This window comes from Opisthorchis viverrini (genome assembly GCF_000715545.1).
Source record: "Opisthorchis viverrini unplaced genomic scaffold opera_v5_17, whole genome shotgun sequence".
NCBI lineage: Eukaryota > Metazoa > Platyhelminthes > Trematoda > Opisthorchiida > Opisthorchiidae > Opisthorchis > Opisthorchis viverrini.
The window spans coordinates 512,671-529,444 of record NW_008751673.1 but is presented as its reverse complement, the minus strand read 5'-3'; the positions used below and the strand labels follow the sequence as shown (position 1 = coordinate 529,444).

Below are 16,774 nucleotides of genomic sequence, written 5' to 3'. Positions count from 1 at the left end.
CCCCTACTTCTACGTCGTTCATCAAACCTGACCTAATCGCTGTTCGAGATCGCCGTGCAACTGTAATAGACGTCAGCCTAGTCTCGGATGGGCATGGAGTGACAGTGTGGAATGGGAAGAAGCAGAAGTATGGTGCTGATGAACATTCCCTCGCCATAATCTCAGCCCTACATGCCATCGGTTGTGATATCGACTTTTTGGTTCACCAACCGGTGATCATCTCCTATCGAGGGATCTGCTTTCCTCAATCCGCTAAGGCTGTTATTGGACTGGGACTTCCTAAGGTCGCAGTCAGTGACTTGTGTTTGCTTGCCATTGTGGGCTCCCTGCGTACTTATGACACTTTTATGCGTGGCACATGGAACTGAAGGTACATTTTTGCCATTTAATCTCACCCCAGACCCAGTATGACGGTCACTTTGTGCCTGATGTGCGAGTCTTGACTGTGCTAGCGCATACTGCGCCTTGAAGAGCATTCACCATTGTTTGTCCTTTCTTTGGTTGTTAGTCTTTAGACGCCTGTTCCCATACCAAAATCTTTACATACTTTGGGATTCACCTCATCAGACTGGCACTGTCCTTGGCATGATTTCGAATGAGACGTTTCTCTCTTTTCTCCCATATTCTCCTGTTACTCTTTCGCATTCATCGCATTCATTCACTTTTTATGTTTGTGACCATGCTCTTCAAAAATAAATGATAAAATGATCAGGCGGCTGTTGATCTGTTCGCCGAGGAAACTGATTTTGATCTGTTCGCCGAGCTTGGAAACTGATTTACAAACGTTTCACCACCATTCGAGGAGAAGCCTTCGAAGCGCGTTGAAGATGTCTCCTCGAATGGCGACGAACAGATCAACAGCCACCTGATCAACTAACGACAAATGCACCCGAGTTACCAATATTCCAACACTACCAAAAAAACACTGCCACTACGGTCCCCGTTGGGAGCAAATCAACGACCTCGGGAACCTGGTGTCCTGCTAGATTCTGGAGCAGGGGGATTGGAATGGAGAGAATTCTGTACCAGGGACGTGGTACACCGAACAAGTGAAAAGATTATCAAAATAAAAAGGGAGATTGCGTCAAGCCTATGCTAAATCCGGTTACGCACTGACTTTTTCGCGCGGCTGATTCAGAAAGAACACCACGATCCACACAAGCCACCCATCCGCACAGGAAGCTATTCAGGACCCAGTGGTAAACAACCGAACAGTGGGTGAGAGAGAGAGAGAGAAGATAACCCCATAATTAAAGTTCACTTATCAAAGTCAGAAAACACACGTAGATCTGATACGCTGAATGCTACAGCCCCCAAATATAAACATATGAAACTGGATAATCCGAATGAACTAAACAAACGAGCCACCATAGTTAATCGGTTGTACCTGAAGTACGGTGAATGATTCACGTCATTCTCCAATGTCTTCGAAATGGACAAATTGGTGGTGCAAATCTGCAGAACATGTCCCTTGTCTCACCGGGTTGAGGAGGGTGCAGGTTAATCCTATAATAATAGACAGTCTTTCCTTCTTCTGCCTGATGCATGTCAAACAAACGCAGATGAATGGCGGGTAATTTGGACAGTGGATTTCCGTGCAGTCCCATTCAAACACAAACAACAGCTGTTTGGGTGCGGCTTCCCGGTTGATCGATGTGGTGCGAGAGCATCTGTTGGTGAATCACCCGACAGCAGATATACACGACTGTTAACTTGTTAGTGGCTAACTACAAAACCACCTGCAAAGATGAACACAACATTTGCAGGTTGTGCTGCACTTGGGTTATTACCTTTGAAACTCGTGACCAGATGATTACACTAGGACTATTGACAAAAATAGAGACCACTTTATGCAGTCATCCACTCGTTGACAAATCACGGTTGTTTAACGGGAAAATTATCTCAATCTGTAGTCTATGTTAGCCTTCAACCGAATAGGTTGTACAAGGACCATCTTGTGTTTCCGTCCATCCAACATATAGTACCTATAAGATCGCCGGAAACTTTTCAACAATGGTCGTTGGTTTGTTCGCTGAGCTAGATAAACTGCTTGCAAACGTTTCACCATCAATCGAACGTGGTGGTGGGGTAGTGGCTGTGCGTCGAGTGGTGATGCGCTAGTATACGGAATGCGAGCCAGAGCTGAACTTCGAAAAGTCACGACCGGTTTTGTTTTTTGGGACTCTATTCGCCCGGTGACAGCTGGTACAGGTGAAAAGTGAAGTGCGTAGGTCCATCACTGGATCTCGCAACGTCGCAGAGTCTGTCGAGTGTGAGTTACGAATTGCAGGCCTACAGGTGCGGAATTTTCGAATATTGGAACAGCCTTCGAATCACGACACGGAGCCATCCTGAGACTGTTTACTGAATGCTAGAGTGTCTGAACTGCATACTTCTATCTGGATAGCATTGTACGGCCAAAGCAACAACCGAGCTACGAATTGTGATAAGCTTCTAACATCTCTTGTCATCTCAGACGAAGTGATGCAGCGTTGCCTCTATTGCCTTTTCAATTTCCTCATCGGCGATATTAGTTGAAAGATTTTAACAGGTTAGGATGACGGTGACGTTGAACCTCTGCCAGATGATAGAATTTTGAACTCAGAGTACGTACATCGTAGTGTGCTGCTCGCTGATTGCCCACACGGCACATGGATGTTGCTTGACCGGTTAACACTTGAAGTAACATGGATCGCATGCGTTTCACGTCATGTAAGTGCCGAAAACCCAAGCATACACTTATCACGGATAGACTAGAGGGTATCAACATCCTTGATCATCTGCGGATTTGTGTACAGTTGATGTGGCGTTGGAGAGGACATATTATTACAAGTTTTGAAAGCAAGGATGGCTTTCGCCAACTTGAAACACCTATGACGTCGACGAGATATTCGCATTTCTCTGAAATACGGTACACAACGCGACGATCCGGGTGTGAAACCTGGGTGTCAGCGATTTCTGCACCCCCACGGCTCGCGTAGCACTACACGAGTACAGTATCTGTATGTCAGTAATGGTACGGTCAACAAACATTTCACGAAAAGATCAAATGACTTTGGCATGTTGTTCGAACGCCTCCCCGTGATTACATCCAATACATTTCCACCTGCCAGTCACCGCATAAGTGCACTGATCTTACTTTCCTCAAGCGACTCCCTACCCTGACAAAAATTAGCATCTGCCTAACTGGCGAAAATTAAGCGTGCCCAGAGTTTGAATGGCAATGAGAGTGGAATGGAGAGATGCGAACAAAAACAGATCAAATACAGAGTGATTGCGTTTGGCCCCGTACCACACGATAAAATTACGCAGCGAAAGGATGGGTTGTCATACCGGAGGCCTGAAAGTGACAGACCCAAATCAACTTTCATTTACACCAACGTGCATCGATCTACACCGTAATCGAACAGAAACCCTAATATATGAATCCCCGAGTTCAGGTTGCCCAAAAGAGAAGAGGATCTGGAGATCGAACCAATCACAAACAGGAGTACGTTATACAGCAGTAAAACGGTGACTTATGTCTAGGTTTCAATCAAGCCATGTGTAGGATCCACAGGGAGGAAGGCCGAAGAAATCAAACTCCTTCAAGTAGAACATAAAGTTGACGGAAAGTCGGGGACTGCGCAAACCTGATGAGTCCCAAGAAGGGAGAACTCGGTCGTGGACTGTTGAGGAGTTTTCAGCAACCTTATGAGTAGTGCATTACAAACTCCTTCAAATTCTGATGGATATCCGTATATAATATCAACAGATATTTCGGTTGCAAATGAACTAAAACAGTTGGAACATGCGGCTATATGCTCAGCTGAAGATACTGGAAGAATAGCATACCCGAATGGCGAAGGCGGGCAATTCGTTACTCGAGAAGACGCAGAAGCAGAGTGACCAACAAACGGCATTAGAGAAAATTAATAGTATACTCCCAACATGTGGACAGTAGTAGTGTGTATGATAACAGTGTTTTTCAAACGGTCACCGAAATGCGCCATCTTGAAATTAATGAGTCTCCCCAGAATTGTCAACAACCTAATGATTGACGGTATGATTGCCATACCTAGTACATGCATACTTCCTGTGTCACGTGATACCATGACTCCATCAGATACTTTAAAAAACTGCCAATCAACGATGAGTCAGTGAAACAAGTCCTATCAACTCAGACTGAGGCAAAGCATTCCTTCTGTCTAACGAACCTCCTCGTAACAGCTGCTCCTCAGATACAAGCAGGCCTGCTTGCCTTTTTCGAGGTCGTCATACAGTGGAACGATCTGTTCAGGGTAGTGACTATTCTGCTCTGTTGTTTTTGCATTTCCATCACCGGAGAGGAGAAGAAGTTAATGGACACCAAAACGCTCCTCAATTAACCGCCTCAACTGCAGAAAACTATCCCGATCCCTACAGGAAACAGCCTGTGAGAAAGACACTTTTTCAGCGCAGTTCAACTGCTGACGCAGCACTCTCGCTATCCGACGTCTATCCTTTTACAACCGCGTGGCTGCCCAGCCTTACACTCTACTTTTTCAATAATGCAACCAATTCCCCAATAAGATAAAGTCCGTTTGGTGGACATAGTAGAGAAGGAGCACTGTATATGCTAGTTATGCGGCTCTCCACCCAGGCACAGGAAGGTATGAAGAAATAGCACGCACAGGAAAGTGAGCCGAATGTTCCATTCACAGTTCGGTAAACTAGTCTTTGTGATTCGGGAAGAACAGCCAGAAAAATCAAGTCCCAGAAGGATGATTACCATTAGACAGGGTAATTGATGGGCAAGAATAAGGCTGAAAATCAATGCACAGGGGCAATAATGGCCCACCGCATGAAGAACCCTCATTGACAAGGTAACGTCACGAAGTAAATGATGGTCTCATGTCTCTCAGCTGATCCTCAGCCTTAAGTCTCAATCCTATGATGTTGACAAAAAGGACTTGTGAAACCCTGAAGTACGTTCGTGCGTACGGTCGAAGGATTGAACTGAAGTTTACGGGTAACAGGGATCGAGTAGAGCAAGCAACTCACCCTCAACTCCACTAGGCACTTGGCCAAGCCCAGGCGGAGGCGGGGGCATGCCACCCATCACAGGGGGTGGAGGAGGAGGTATGCCAGAAGAAAGCAATGGTGGTGGAGGCGGTGGGGGCGGAGGTGGAGGGGGTGGAGGCGAAGCAATTTCAGGTGCATCTCCGTTTACCAACTTTGCGGATGTCGGCCTATCCGCGGTGGATTTGGTGCGGGAAATCGTTTCCTCCAACTCTTGAATGCGAGCTTCTAGGATCTTTTCTCGATCTGTGGCTGACCTGTCTTGGTCTTTCAGACGTGACTGGAGTGTATTCAACTGACCAATTTGAGCTTCATGTTGACCCTATTTAAAGATGAAAAAGGCAACAAACATTTGGCAGAGGAAACAGCACTGGGGGGTTGGTATCAATAAGATGAGTAAGGTGAACCGATGGACACATTAAAATAAAAGGTTGGTTCTATCCAAAAATATGCAGTCACGTGACGGCACTCAACGGTCAAAAACCACTAAATCCTCATACGGCTATACATGCCGAAACACGGGCTACCAACAGATATACTGTTCTCCATGCCTACTTTGGAATGGTGCAAATAGCGATGTGGACAAGGTGTGACTTGAGAGAAGAATGCGAAAGAGATCACTAATAGTGCGGATGTTACTGGTGAGTTGTAGCCTTCGTAGTGACCCTTGCGCTTGGATGGAGACGTTGCAAGAAATGACGGCCAATCGATGCCAGTGATCTTTCGGTTTCTCTACACTTTTTACTGTATGTTTGGAGGCATAGAGACTTCACAAGGTCTGTGATTGGTTAGCGCCACCTTATTTCCTCATCAACCCATTCTTTTCACCTTTTAACATAATTTTAAATAAACGTTTTGGCTAAATGGCAGTGAAGCAACACTGATGTTGCAGTCTGATGATGAACTATGTGGCTATCCGTATTTTCGCGACAGTCCAGTCAAACTGTGGGACAAAATGGAACCTCGAAATCACAAAGCACGAACAGTTTCGGTTGTTTCTTGTGAATAATCAAGCAGACCTAGTCCCCAAATTTCCATCAAGCTTACTAACCGAACACTGAATTTCACATATGTTGCGACAGACAATTAGTTGCAAGTTGATTTGGTGTTTATGATGGGCTCAGCTGAAATCCGTTCGAGTTTCTCGTTTTCTATGATATTACCTGTCAATACATTAGCTAAACAGGAAGATCATTTTGGATCTCTGCCTTGGAACCGAATCGCATCAGAGGTAGTGTATCATATAGCGATCTTTCTCTATGCAAAGTAAGGTACACAAACTTGGCAAACTATTCGCCAGGAATTTCAGAAAGTCTAGTTCGACTCTCTGTTTCTCTGACAAATATCTTCGGAAGTTCAATTTATTGTTAAAACCGGTTCAGTCGATGTCCGAAGCCCAATTGCCCTCAATAACCGAACATCAAGTCAATGGGACGGATGTGTTACATGCGGACTACGAACCAAACGAAGGCATGCCCTCATTGGTCAGAATGTTTGCCAATCCTGATCGAGCATTATAGCTCAGCGCTTCTCATCCCCTCACAAACATTCTAGTGCGACCTTGTGGAACATTCTGTGATCTGTGTTCCGTATTGACACTGCTACCCGTAACGGCAACGGTGAAGCAGTGTGGTAATGATTCACCAAACCTCCCTTCTTCCCAACTTCATAGCAGCCTCTTCAACAGGATGAATGACGTAACCGAACTCTCAGGCACATTCAAACAGGAGTCTGGAACAATTTGGGGTCAACTATTTGCTCATGGTTGGAGGACGAGTGGCACCGTATCCTGACTACGTGCAAGCTATTCACGGTAGCTGAACTGTAGCTGAACTTTTGCATTCAGACTCAAACCACCCCAGAGACTTGTGGGAGTGGAATACTGATGATTCCTAACGAGGTGCCTCTGAATTTTGCAGCATAACTCGACTATAACTGTAGTTTAAAACCTACCATTGAACTGGAAGAGAGTGAACAAACAGATCGTAAAGAGAAATTGGATGCAAATTCTCGGTATCCCACATCTTCACCAGTTGAGTTTAGCATGGCCGTGCCTCGCCTCCTGTCAACGCTGTAAGCGGGTTAACAGGACGCCCCAAGTGTGCAACCAACTAAGTTCATGCGTCGAAGAGGAAAGTGTAAGAACAGCAATGTGCTTTTCGTATGTGTAGAACCAAGCGGCTGCAGACGAGCTTGAGTTAACGCAGAACTGACAGCTTGACGTCTGTGGGGTGGAGTCCAAATCAGTCATGAAATAAATGGGTGGGTGAAACTATACTAGCGTTCCAACTCCACAATGATGAATGTTCATAACCTGAATATATGACCTCAGCCAATGTAGAAATTCTTGGTCGTGGTATGCAACATCCGGTATTTCTCTTGGTAGTAGGCCCAGTGCCGACAAAGCCAAGGGTGCATACGATCCCACGCGTCAAGTGGTCGTTTGTCGAAAAAGGAAGTACAAAATTTTCACAAGGTAGACAGAGATAGCTGGCCAGAACTACTGACTTATGTCTAGTGTGTTCGGAAGCCAGATTGACAACAGAAAAGCGAACGGCGAATGCAAGAAAGACGAAGCAACTTACTTCTAATTCTGCGCAACGTGATTGTAGAGCGTCCAAAGTGGCTTGGAGTTCGGCTGTTTTTGCCTCGTGTTCAGTCTGGATGCTGCCCAAACGGGTTTGCAAGGCGAACATTTCAGTCTCTCGCTGTTCTAACTCTTGCTGATAAAGTTCTCGAGCTTGAGAGTCCTCCAAAAGCATGGCCACATCCACCTCGTTGTCATTGTAGGCTTCAATCTGTCGTACAAGGCGATCGCTTGCACGATTATGGAGGCGCTACATAGTGAGCGAAAACGGGATTCAGCAATGGTAAAACTCAGCAAAAAGTGATCTTAGTCAAGAGTAGTTGTTTGAAAAAAAATAGCCTAAGACAGAGTTGACCAATGGTTACTCGAAGATCCATTCAGCGAGAGGTCGATGTTTCTCCGTACTGCGAAGACGAGTCTGTTGTAAACTGAATATGCTGCCAGTGCTCGGTTGTCAGTTGGCTGCACCATTAGTGGGGTCTGAGTAAAAGTTTACGGGCCCGTTATATCGAGTCTCTTCCTGTTCCTACGATGAACCCAACAGAACACCATAAACATAGAAAAATCCACAACCCGTTTCTGCCGGGCACTCGCCATAGAATGCGCGTTTGAAACTTGGAAGCACTACTCAAGAAGAACGGTTCTAGACAGAGTAGGGCCTCAGTAATCACAATCATAACCTGTTGAGGCACTTGCACTTTTCAACTACGACGATCCTTCCGAACAGAGACGACTCACAGCTTTAGTTGCGTCTACTTGTTTTGACTCTAACGACCGTACAAGCAAATGACAATGTAAGCCCATCAATTACAGACTGATACGCAGAAGTCGATAGTGTGAGTCGGCTTCAGGTCAATGACCCACCAAATTCGGATCTACCTCCAACAAATTAATATAATTGTGTGATGCTTCTCTTACCAAATAATGCCGATAAACAGGAAAAAACGATTTAATCTCAACTCAAATGGTAGGCAACCTCTTCCACTACTAAACTGAACATCAATAGAATTATAATCTACTTAATCAATGACTTCTTTTTTTCCATAGTTGCGGCAGGTCTGAGAAGTTCAAAAGTAGGGTGAGTATAAAGAACAACATGAACCAGTCGGCTTGAAGGTCATAAAAGGTGAATCCGCACACGTTTGGAGCTTATCGTTGGTGAAGAGCAAGGAATCCGTGACCACCAAAATAGCAGCTTCAGAAACGCGCCAGCGTTCTATTGAAACATCTGTGCAAACAGTGGATTCGCTTACCTCCACGAAAAGCAACCTCAAGGAAGACCTAAATAACACCGGGATAGTTTCTTTCAGAGGTTTTTCTCGGCTATGAGAAACATTTCCAGGTCTGTTGAGCAATTTTTCACGCATTTTAAGCCCAAAAATCGGGGGCGCAACCCACTTTATGTGAACGTAATAGATCCAAATCGTCTTATCGAAATGAGTATATTCCAAGTAATTTGTTTTTTTCTAAAAGCCAACAGCTAACCGATGTCTGGCGACGAGGAACAACATTTGATCCAGAGAGTTCCCACTGAGAAAATAACAGCCCTCGTTGTAGAGAGGTGCGCTTGTTGGAGATTCGTGCGGTGAAAAACGAATGTCGGACGACGTCTTAGTTTTTACCACAAATCCGGGGAAAATATGTGTAAATTACAAACTAAAGAACACAAATGAGCACCAGTGTGGTGAAAGCTGCTCACCTGTAAAAAGAGGACCAATCCCAAATGTCTGAACTCTTCCTGGAGATAAACTCGCAGCATGATGTCATCAGTTGAATGAACAACAATGTTGAAGAACTGGATACACGATACCTGGATCAAAAGAGTTGAAACGCAGTAAATCAGAACGGGGATTGGAGTAGCGACAGGAAATTCTTGACTGTTAGGAGATAAACATGGTGGGTACATCGTCTTGCTTGGTAGCGCGGATACGGATACTTTTAACCGGATGTATTCGGTCTAACGAATGATCGCCACGAATACACGTGAAACGAAGGAGGCTCAATCCCATGCCGAACAGGAAAATGGAACAAACCGTTGCAGTTTTGCAGCATGGCACACCTAGTGACCACTATAAAACAGACTATAGGGTATGGGTACTCGGTTTCATTAACTGTATTTATAATGATACATGCAATCAAGCCTTCGGATGATGAAACACCGCTTCCTAAATGATATGAGGTATGCTGAGTGAGAAAAACACGGGCTGTTCATTAATTAAATCCCAGCCGGAAGCGACAAGTGACGCTGTTCCGTACTGTCGCATTTCTCTTCACGGAATGGCAGTTGAATGAAAATAAGATATCATATCTGACACACCAGCAAGGTTTCATACGGAACTGTAAGCCATCTCTGGTGCACATTGGCTGTTCAGAACAGAATAATTATAGCCGATGGAGGCATGCAGTGGATAAGAGGCAATGATGAACCATGATAGTCAAATAGTGACCACGCACTTGGCTCGGTTACAGATGGGATATCTAAAATACAAAGACCACTGTGTGTCGGTATAGCAAGGAATAAAGGTGAGAAGGGTAAGTTAAGCAGGTCGGTTTTTGAACAAAGTGACGGAAACTCGACCGACGTTGTTCGTAGTACAGTGTACGTTACGGAGCTAAATCGGGAAGTGTAGGCTTTATTAGTTCGATAACAGAACTGGGGGAAATTCGCTAAGATTTTCTTGCGGAGGTAGATATTTTCTATTATGATACTTTTGGTATCATCGTTGTTTTCTCGTTGAAAAGACGTATTCCACTTTGTCCAAACCACATGGGCGGTGTCCTCATGAGAGTGGCTTTTTGAGGATGAAAGAGCTGAATCACCGCTACCAAGGTCACGAATTGAAATAATGTATTCGCCCGACCAACAAGTCCGTCACGTAACAATTCACCGAAGCGTCACACGGACTATCCCATCAAACCCAATCAGGACTGGACTCAGATCCTGTCCTACGCAACGGTGCGTCTTCTTTCAGATACGTCGGCTATCATCGTCACAAAGTGAGAACGCTGCTCCGCAAGCTATGACATTAAATTGTATTGGTATCCACATTAACGCCTGCTTCAATGGGGGCCATTACGCAACATTCAAGTACACAAATGAACACACACCGCGGATGAACACTGAGATGTTTCCAAATGCACCCAACAGCGGTGCCGCTTTTCATTGAACTTCTTGTTCAGAAATGAATTGACGCATTCACGTCAACTGTATGATTAATTTGACAAATATCAAGCGGAGCGTGCAACCTACAGGTCCATTGAAATGGCACGACCATTCTGGAAATCCTCATCGATACAGCCATCCTGGAGCGTGACAGTGCAAGAGAGTGCCGTGACATAGTATCGGGCTATCCCTCTGTTGTTTTTATTTCGGTTACTAGGACGGGTGTTTAGGAATGCGCACTGGAATGTTGGCTCCAGGCTGGTCATATGCCACTTCCTTCTACCGTTTTGTTGTTTCGAATACAACGGAGGTGGAAAAAGATGAATCAGCAGATCCACATGGAGGAATAATCAGATTGAAGCAAGGATTAGCCGTAATGCACTACTTATAAGGTTACTGACTGAAACATGAGGCGGCCTGGTGCAGCACATTCAGTTACCTTGAAACATCACAAACGAGAGATTCGGCTGGGTTCCAGGTGAGACTCTCGCAAAACCAAATTAGTTTGTAAATGAGTGTATTTCGCCAAGGATTGCTCTCCTTTCAAGGAGTCTTTCCGTATGAACAGTGAGTATGGCTTATCTGCTAGGGATGCTCGATTATCATGATTTTGCGACTAGGGAGTATGATTACTTTGAACAAACACACGCACACACACACACATGAAGTAGGGGGGCGAAAGTAACGGAAACTTTTCCGTTATGCGTGGTCCCGAGCAAAACGGTTGAGGGTAGTCGAACCCACAGCTGTACACGATAGTGAGGAAAAAAACAGACAAAATGATATCAATTGCAGCTGGTAGAAAACAAACACGAGTTTGGAGGAAACGAGACTCGTACCATGAAATCCACATTGTACTCATCAGCAGGGCTGGATGTTTCGTGCGTGAAAAAGTAGTGAACTAAGCTTTCGAAACGTTGGAACTCGCCAACTTCCCGTTTGAAATTATCGAAGGCCTTGATCACACGTTCATGGCCACCGATAATGAGACAGACAGCAGCCAACAGTTCGAGAACAAGTGATTTAGTTCTATAAACAGAAAGGGATATCAAAAATTAAGTGATGGTTTTATTCATTTGAAAAAAGAACAGGAATGAAGTTGCTCAAGTTTAAGATACAGAAGGACGGTTGTGAGTGGATACATACCGAAAACATCAAAGTTATGGGAAAAAAGGGTTTATCCACTTATAGTACAGTGAGAAAACCGGGTTAATGTGAAGTGTGCAGGCCTGGATGAAAAGGTTAAATCCTGGAATATAATTTTACCGCAGTTTTAATTATTTGATATATTCCTGCACGGGTATTTCATGTGGAAAATCGTGATACTGACTTGGGTATGGTGCACGTTCAATCTACGAAATTGCTATAAGCACAAGTCACACTGAACAGACCAAAGGCGATCCGTAAAAACTGAGCTACCAATTCATAGTAAACGTCATGAAGACCAGGGAAAGCAAGTGGCCTAACACCACTTGATCACAGTCATGTAGACTCAGAATTGGACCGACCGTGGAAATTGGACCAAAGCCACAGAAGACATGAGATATTAGATATGAATTATTTAATGTAGAGGAGCTGGGGGAACTAGAATGTCAGTAAAATGTCAGTAAAATACTTCTCACGACCTAACCGGGGTAGGTCGATGAGCAGGTGGTACTTGCAGTCTCCATGTGCGAATATGACAGGAAATAAAACCAGGGCATGTAAGAACCACAAGACCATACCACAAGAAGACTATTTATACATTCGTCAACTGTTTATTCTTTCGATGCTAGGTTACATCCTGCACACAAAATTTTCAGGCAGCAGAGATTTCGCATACATGAGGGTAGCTGCGCATAAAAGCACGTACTCTGCCGAGGGTTAAAGCGAAATTTAATTATAGAGGATAACATAAAAAATTCTATCATGATGAATTAATATTGCACTTGCAAACGACTGAACACAGATGAGGTTTACAAATCCTGAACGTGGGTTTCGGCCAGCTTGACAATACACCAAAGGAGTACGCAGACGTACGTACCACATGGATTGTCAAACTCCTCTAGAAAGTTTTCTACGCAAATTATGAGCGTGTTTACGGCTAGGATCTTCTGTCTGATTGAGTAGCGTGTGGATTAGTTCCATTAGACGGCAAATAAACCCGCTGTACCCTTTCTGCACGGTAATCGGTTCCTTTCTAATTGTTTCGAGGAACAGAGATCCATGGATTCGTTGCGGCAATAAATACATTTTGCAAGTCTTGTCGAAGAAGAAACAACTTGCGAACCTATGATAATACCGAGATCGCCTCCAAATCGGCGCAAGTTGCACAGCTTATTGAAAACCAGAGATTGGTTGTTGATCAGCTGGCTGTTGCTTTGTTCACCGGGATTGGCAATTCAGTTTCAAACGTTTCGTCATCCGAGACATCATCGACGTTTGCACGTCGATTGCCAAGCACGGAGAGCAGATCAACAACCTACCCGAGCTACCACACTACTGAAGACTAGACGAACAGCCGTATTACTCCATGGTATGTGTGCTCAGATGTCCAAAGCAGTTTAATTGAAACAGTTGATAACATTACTGATTTTTATTCATTTTTGCCCAATCAAATCGGTTTCTTGTCGGAGAATTCTCATTTTATCTCAATCTATCTGGTCACTGCAGAAACAGACATCACAGCTACTGAGAGACAAGGATGAGTGTTCATAAAGGAGAGGAAGGGATAATTGTACAGTGAGGAAGAGAAGTCGACCGCCTTTGAACGCTTTGGAGAACCAAACGGTTTCGTCCGGTTCTGAAGAGAAGCGATGAATCCGGAATTGCATGCACAAGAAACATGAACTCACTGGGTACTGGGATGAAGCAGGCAAAGCGTGATCACATTGATGGCACGGGGATGATCAAACACCATTGAACAGCCACGCTGTGGGTAAGGATAAAGGAGAGTGTCAATTATGTGACACAACTATTTATGTTTCCCTATTCCTCAGACCAATTCATTACCCCTCCGATGACTATTCAAGTTTCAAGACTGAACTATTCTATTTTATACAGAGTCGACTCTATGTTAACTATTTTCGTGACTCGATTTATTCACATTCATTTCTGAGTTTGTTGTTGAACATGTTATCCCACTTTGAACTGCACAACATTTTTCCCGTTTAATTTGTCCGATAGCACACTGCCCTTTCTGTGCTATTCTGTGTTGCTAGCTGCCAGAGGTCCAACCTAGCCGTAAGCTTTCCTCTAATCCAGCTCATTATTTCTTATAGAACCATGGTCTGCCTATCTATACTGTCTGCCCACGTCTAATTCAACATATTGTTTGCTGCCCAATTGCGACTACTACTCGGAAGCATGTAGAATTCTGTTTCGCCGTAATTAGTTGACCGTCCGTCGTTGCCTATTTGATAGGCAACGATAGATAGATGGATAGATCGTGCGTTTAGGCTAATTAACCAAACCCTTGCCTTGAAATCGTACAAAGAGAGCGTCTGCTGTGTTTGTCCAATGAACGAGAGCAAGCAACATAAAAATCAGTAGTAATGGTATGAACCTCCACCACACAATTAGTAATAACAATAAGAATGAGAATAATAATAATAATAGGAATGGAGGCCAACAAGCCAGTAGTAGAAATTGGCGTCCAGTTGCCTTACGGGAATAAGGGACTGTAAAATAAACATCACTGTGATCTAGATGCTCCGAGTGAACTCGAAAAACATTCTTCACATAAGGAACAATTGACAGGTATACAGGGGATAGGTTACGTAACTCAAAGCATCTAGTTCATGTATGAAATAGATAGCACCCACGTACTGTTGTTCGCCCGAACGCATTACTCGGTTTTAGGGAGTACACTTGTTGAATCAGTAGCTGAACTGCGATCTGAATACGGATGTTTACTTTTCGCGTCGCATACACTCCAGCCACGCGTTATGCATCACTGAGGTCACTTCCAAAAGAAATTAAAACCCCAATAACTACACTTGTGACGAAAAACACGGACTTCCTCCCAAGTGTGGATGAATATATAAAAACGCATTTGCCACTAGCGATATCGGTCGGCCACGTCCTGTAGGACAATTCCATGTAGACAGAACAGAAGAAGAATCGAATCTTAAGCGAGAAGCCGTCTACATCATCCCGAATTTAACTGTAGAGAGGCAAGAAAGTAGTAGTCATCTACCGCAAAAGAGTCCAATTTTGGTGAACCTCTCAGAAACTATTTGCACAATAGAGAAATCATGGAAAATAAACCTGTTTCGCAAATATTTCATACAAAGCTACAGAACTGTAGCCAATATGGTCCTCCCTAGTTGACCTCGTGTCAGGAGTTGCGCGACACACGAGCCAGGTCCGCAGAATATCAAAGGCCGTGTGGAACTTTAACTGGGAGAAACACGTTAACCCAAAGTTAAAACGGGGTTCAGGAAATCTTATTTTCGCATGAGTCATATGAATAACATGTCAGACAGGTTGGAAAAGTTGGATACTTGGTTATTCAGCAAAGCCCGAAAGCATTTGACCGCTTGATGGAGACTATCCCGAATGGAATCGGATAATTGAAGGGTGAACCGACTTGGTCGATTCAGTGACCGCCGTCGACCGAATTCATCTCCGTCGGCTGGTCGTCGAATACACCAAAGAGAACGTAGACTATTCGCTTTGGGTCGGCTTGAAGGTAGAGAACGACTGATTGTCTCAGTAGAGTCGAAGGATTCGAGTGGGATCATGGGAGGTTCCATATCAGAGGAGTCCGAACCAATGTTGCTTCTGAGGATATAAAAAGATAAGCCACTCAAGACGGTCTGGTGTGGTGGGGTGGACACGGAGACGTCCAAAAACAATGAAAGATTCATAATGAAGGGAAGATTGTGAGGCTATGCGATGCTGTTAAGACAAACTAACCATTTAATATGCGATAAAAATTGGCCGCCGTAATACATAATACGTACCTTATCAGCATATGTATCACTTTAGATACATACGTTACCAGAACATCCAAACCGTTCTGATCGAGGAATTCGTAAACCCAACTAAAGGAAGCATGAAGGAACTGTAGAATACTCATACCCAACATTGTTTGTTCGAAGAGAAATCTCCGTGGCCATCAGAACTTCTTTGGCATGTTGTCCTTCGCTGCGCCGAGAATTCTGAAGAGAGGATAGCCAACATTTCGTCACACTTACTTTAGAAAGCGTCGATCGACCAACACGTAGTCCTTTGATGAGCGAAACGTAATGAAATGCCGAACACTTGGGATTCTTGGTGACCTATGGACGGTGTTACACGCGTGAATGCGGAAGACAAACATACATAGCTTTCTAGCAGATGTCTCTTCTGATCAGCAGGCAGCTGTTCGATACCTTTCGCCTTTTCAGGCCCGACATCCAGAGACTGAATAAAACTCGCCCAATTTTTTTGAAAAATTTCGTTTTCCTCGTTTTCCATTACTCTATAGTTCGATCTGGTGAAAAATAAGCGTTAGCAGTAAAACATACCTGAATCTTATTCAAAGGTAGCGACACTCCTCAGAAGCATATGAAAATGGGGTGTATAGGGAACACCTTGCATGGGCTAGAGTAAGTGTCAGAAAAAATATGTATTGATATTTGTACTCCACTGAAACCAAGGAGCAAGCAAATATAAACACCAAGAAAGAACCATCTGGAGCGGCCCGTTTATTTGGGCTTTTCACCTGGCGAATGATGGTCCTTAACAGCGATGAGAAGTTTGACGATAAACAGCAAGTTATGGAAAGCAAGGTTTTCGTATCCTGTAACTCTTAACTTCAGCTTTTTCATGAAACCAAGACAACCTACAAAGCCCGGAACGAGACCATTACCAAAGCATGTTCCGTTCAAATCAAGTCAAAGATATCCAGTTTAACTACCATTAGCGTGAAATTCGTCTATCAGTGCAAATACATGGTACACGGCAAAAATAGTCTCGAGGACCTCCACGATGCTTTTGCCACACGTCATAATGCCGTC

The 16,774-nt window shown here is 44.2% G+C and overlaps 2 protein-coding genes across 2 annotated transcripts in view; one reads left to right on the top strand and one right to left on the bottom strand.

Moving 5' to 3' along the window:
* T265_01553 (hypothetical protein) overlaps window positions 1-2,121 on the top strand; it is a gene marked incomplete at both ends in the record, with an annotated part of 27,888 nt that extends 25,767 nt beyond the window's left edge. The window contains one exon of the mRNA XM_009165612.1: window positions 1,983-2,121. Coding sequence (XP_009163876.1) covers window positions 1,983-2,121 — 139 coding nt within the window. The remainder of the gene's footprint in view (window positions 1-1,982) is intronic.
* T265_01552 (hypothetical protein) overlaps window positions 1-16,774 on the bottom strand; it is a gene marked incomplete at both ends in the record, with an annotated part of 69,527 nt that overhangs the window by 43,855 nt on the left and 8,898 nt on the right. The window contains 10 exons of the mRNA XM_009165611.1: window positions 5,023-5,362; window positions 7,626-7,877; window positions 9,327-9,437; window positions 11,630-11,819; window positions 13,625-13,701; window positions 15,275-15,554; window positions 15,737-15,817; window positions 15,855-15,934; window positions 15,971-16,054; window positions 16,098-16,236. Coding sequence (XP_009163875.1) covers window positions 5,023-5,362; window positions 7,626-7,877; window positions 9,327-9,437; window positions 11,630-11,819; window positions 13,625-13,701; window positions 15,275-15,554; window positions 15,737-15,817; window positions 15,855-15,934; window positions 15,971-16,054; window positions 16,098-16,236 — 1,634 coding nt within the window. The remainder of the gene's footprint in view (window positions 1-5,022; window positions 5,363-7,625; window positions 7,878-9,326; window positions 9,438-11,629; window positions 11,820-13,624; window positions 13,702-15,274; window positions 15,555-15,736; window positions 15,818-15,854; window positions 15,935-15,970; window positions 16,055-16,097; window positions 16,237-16,774) is intronic.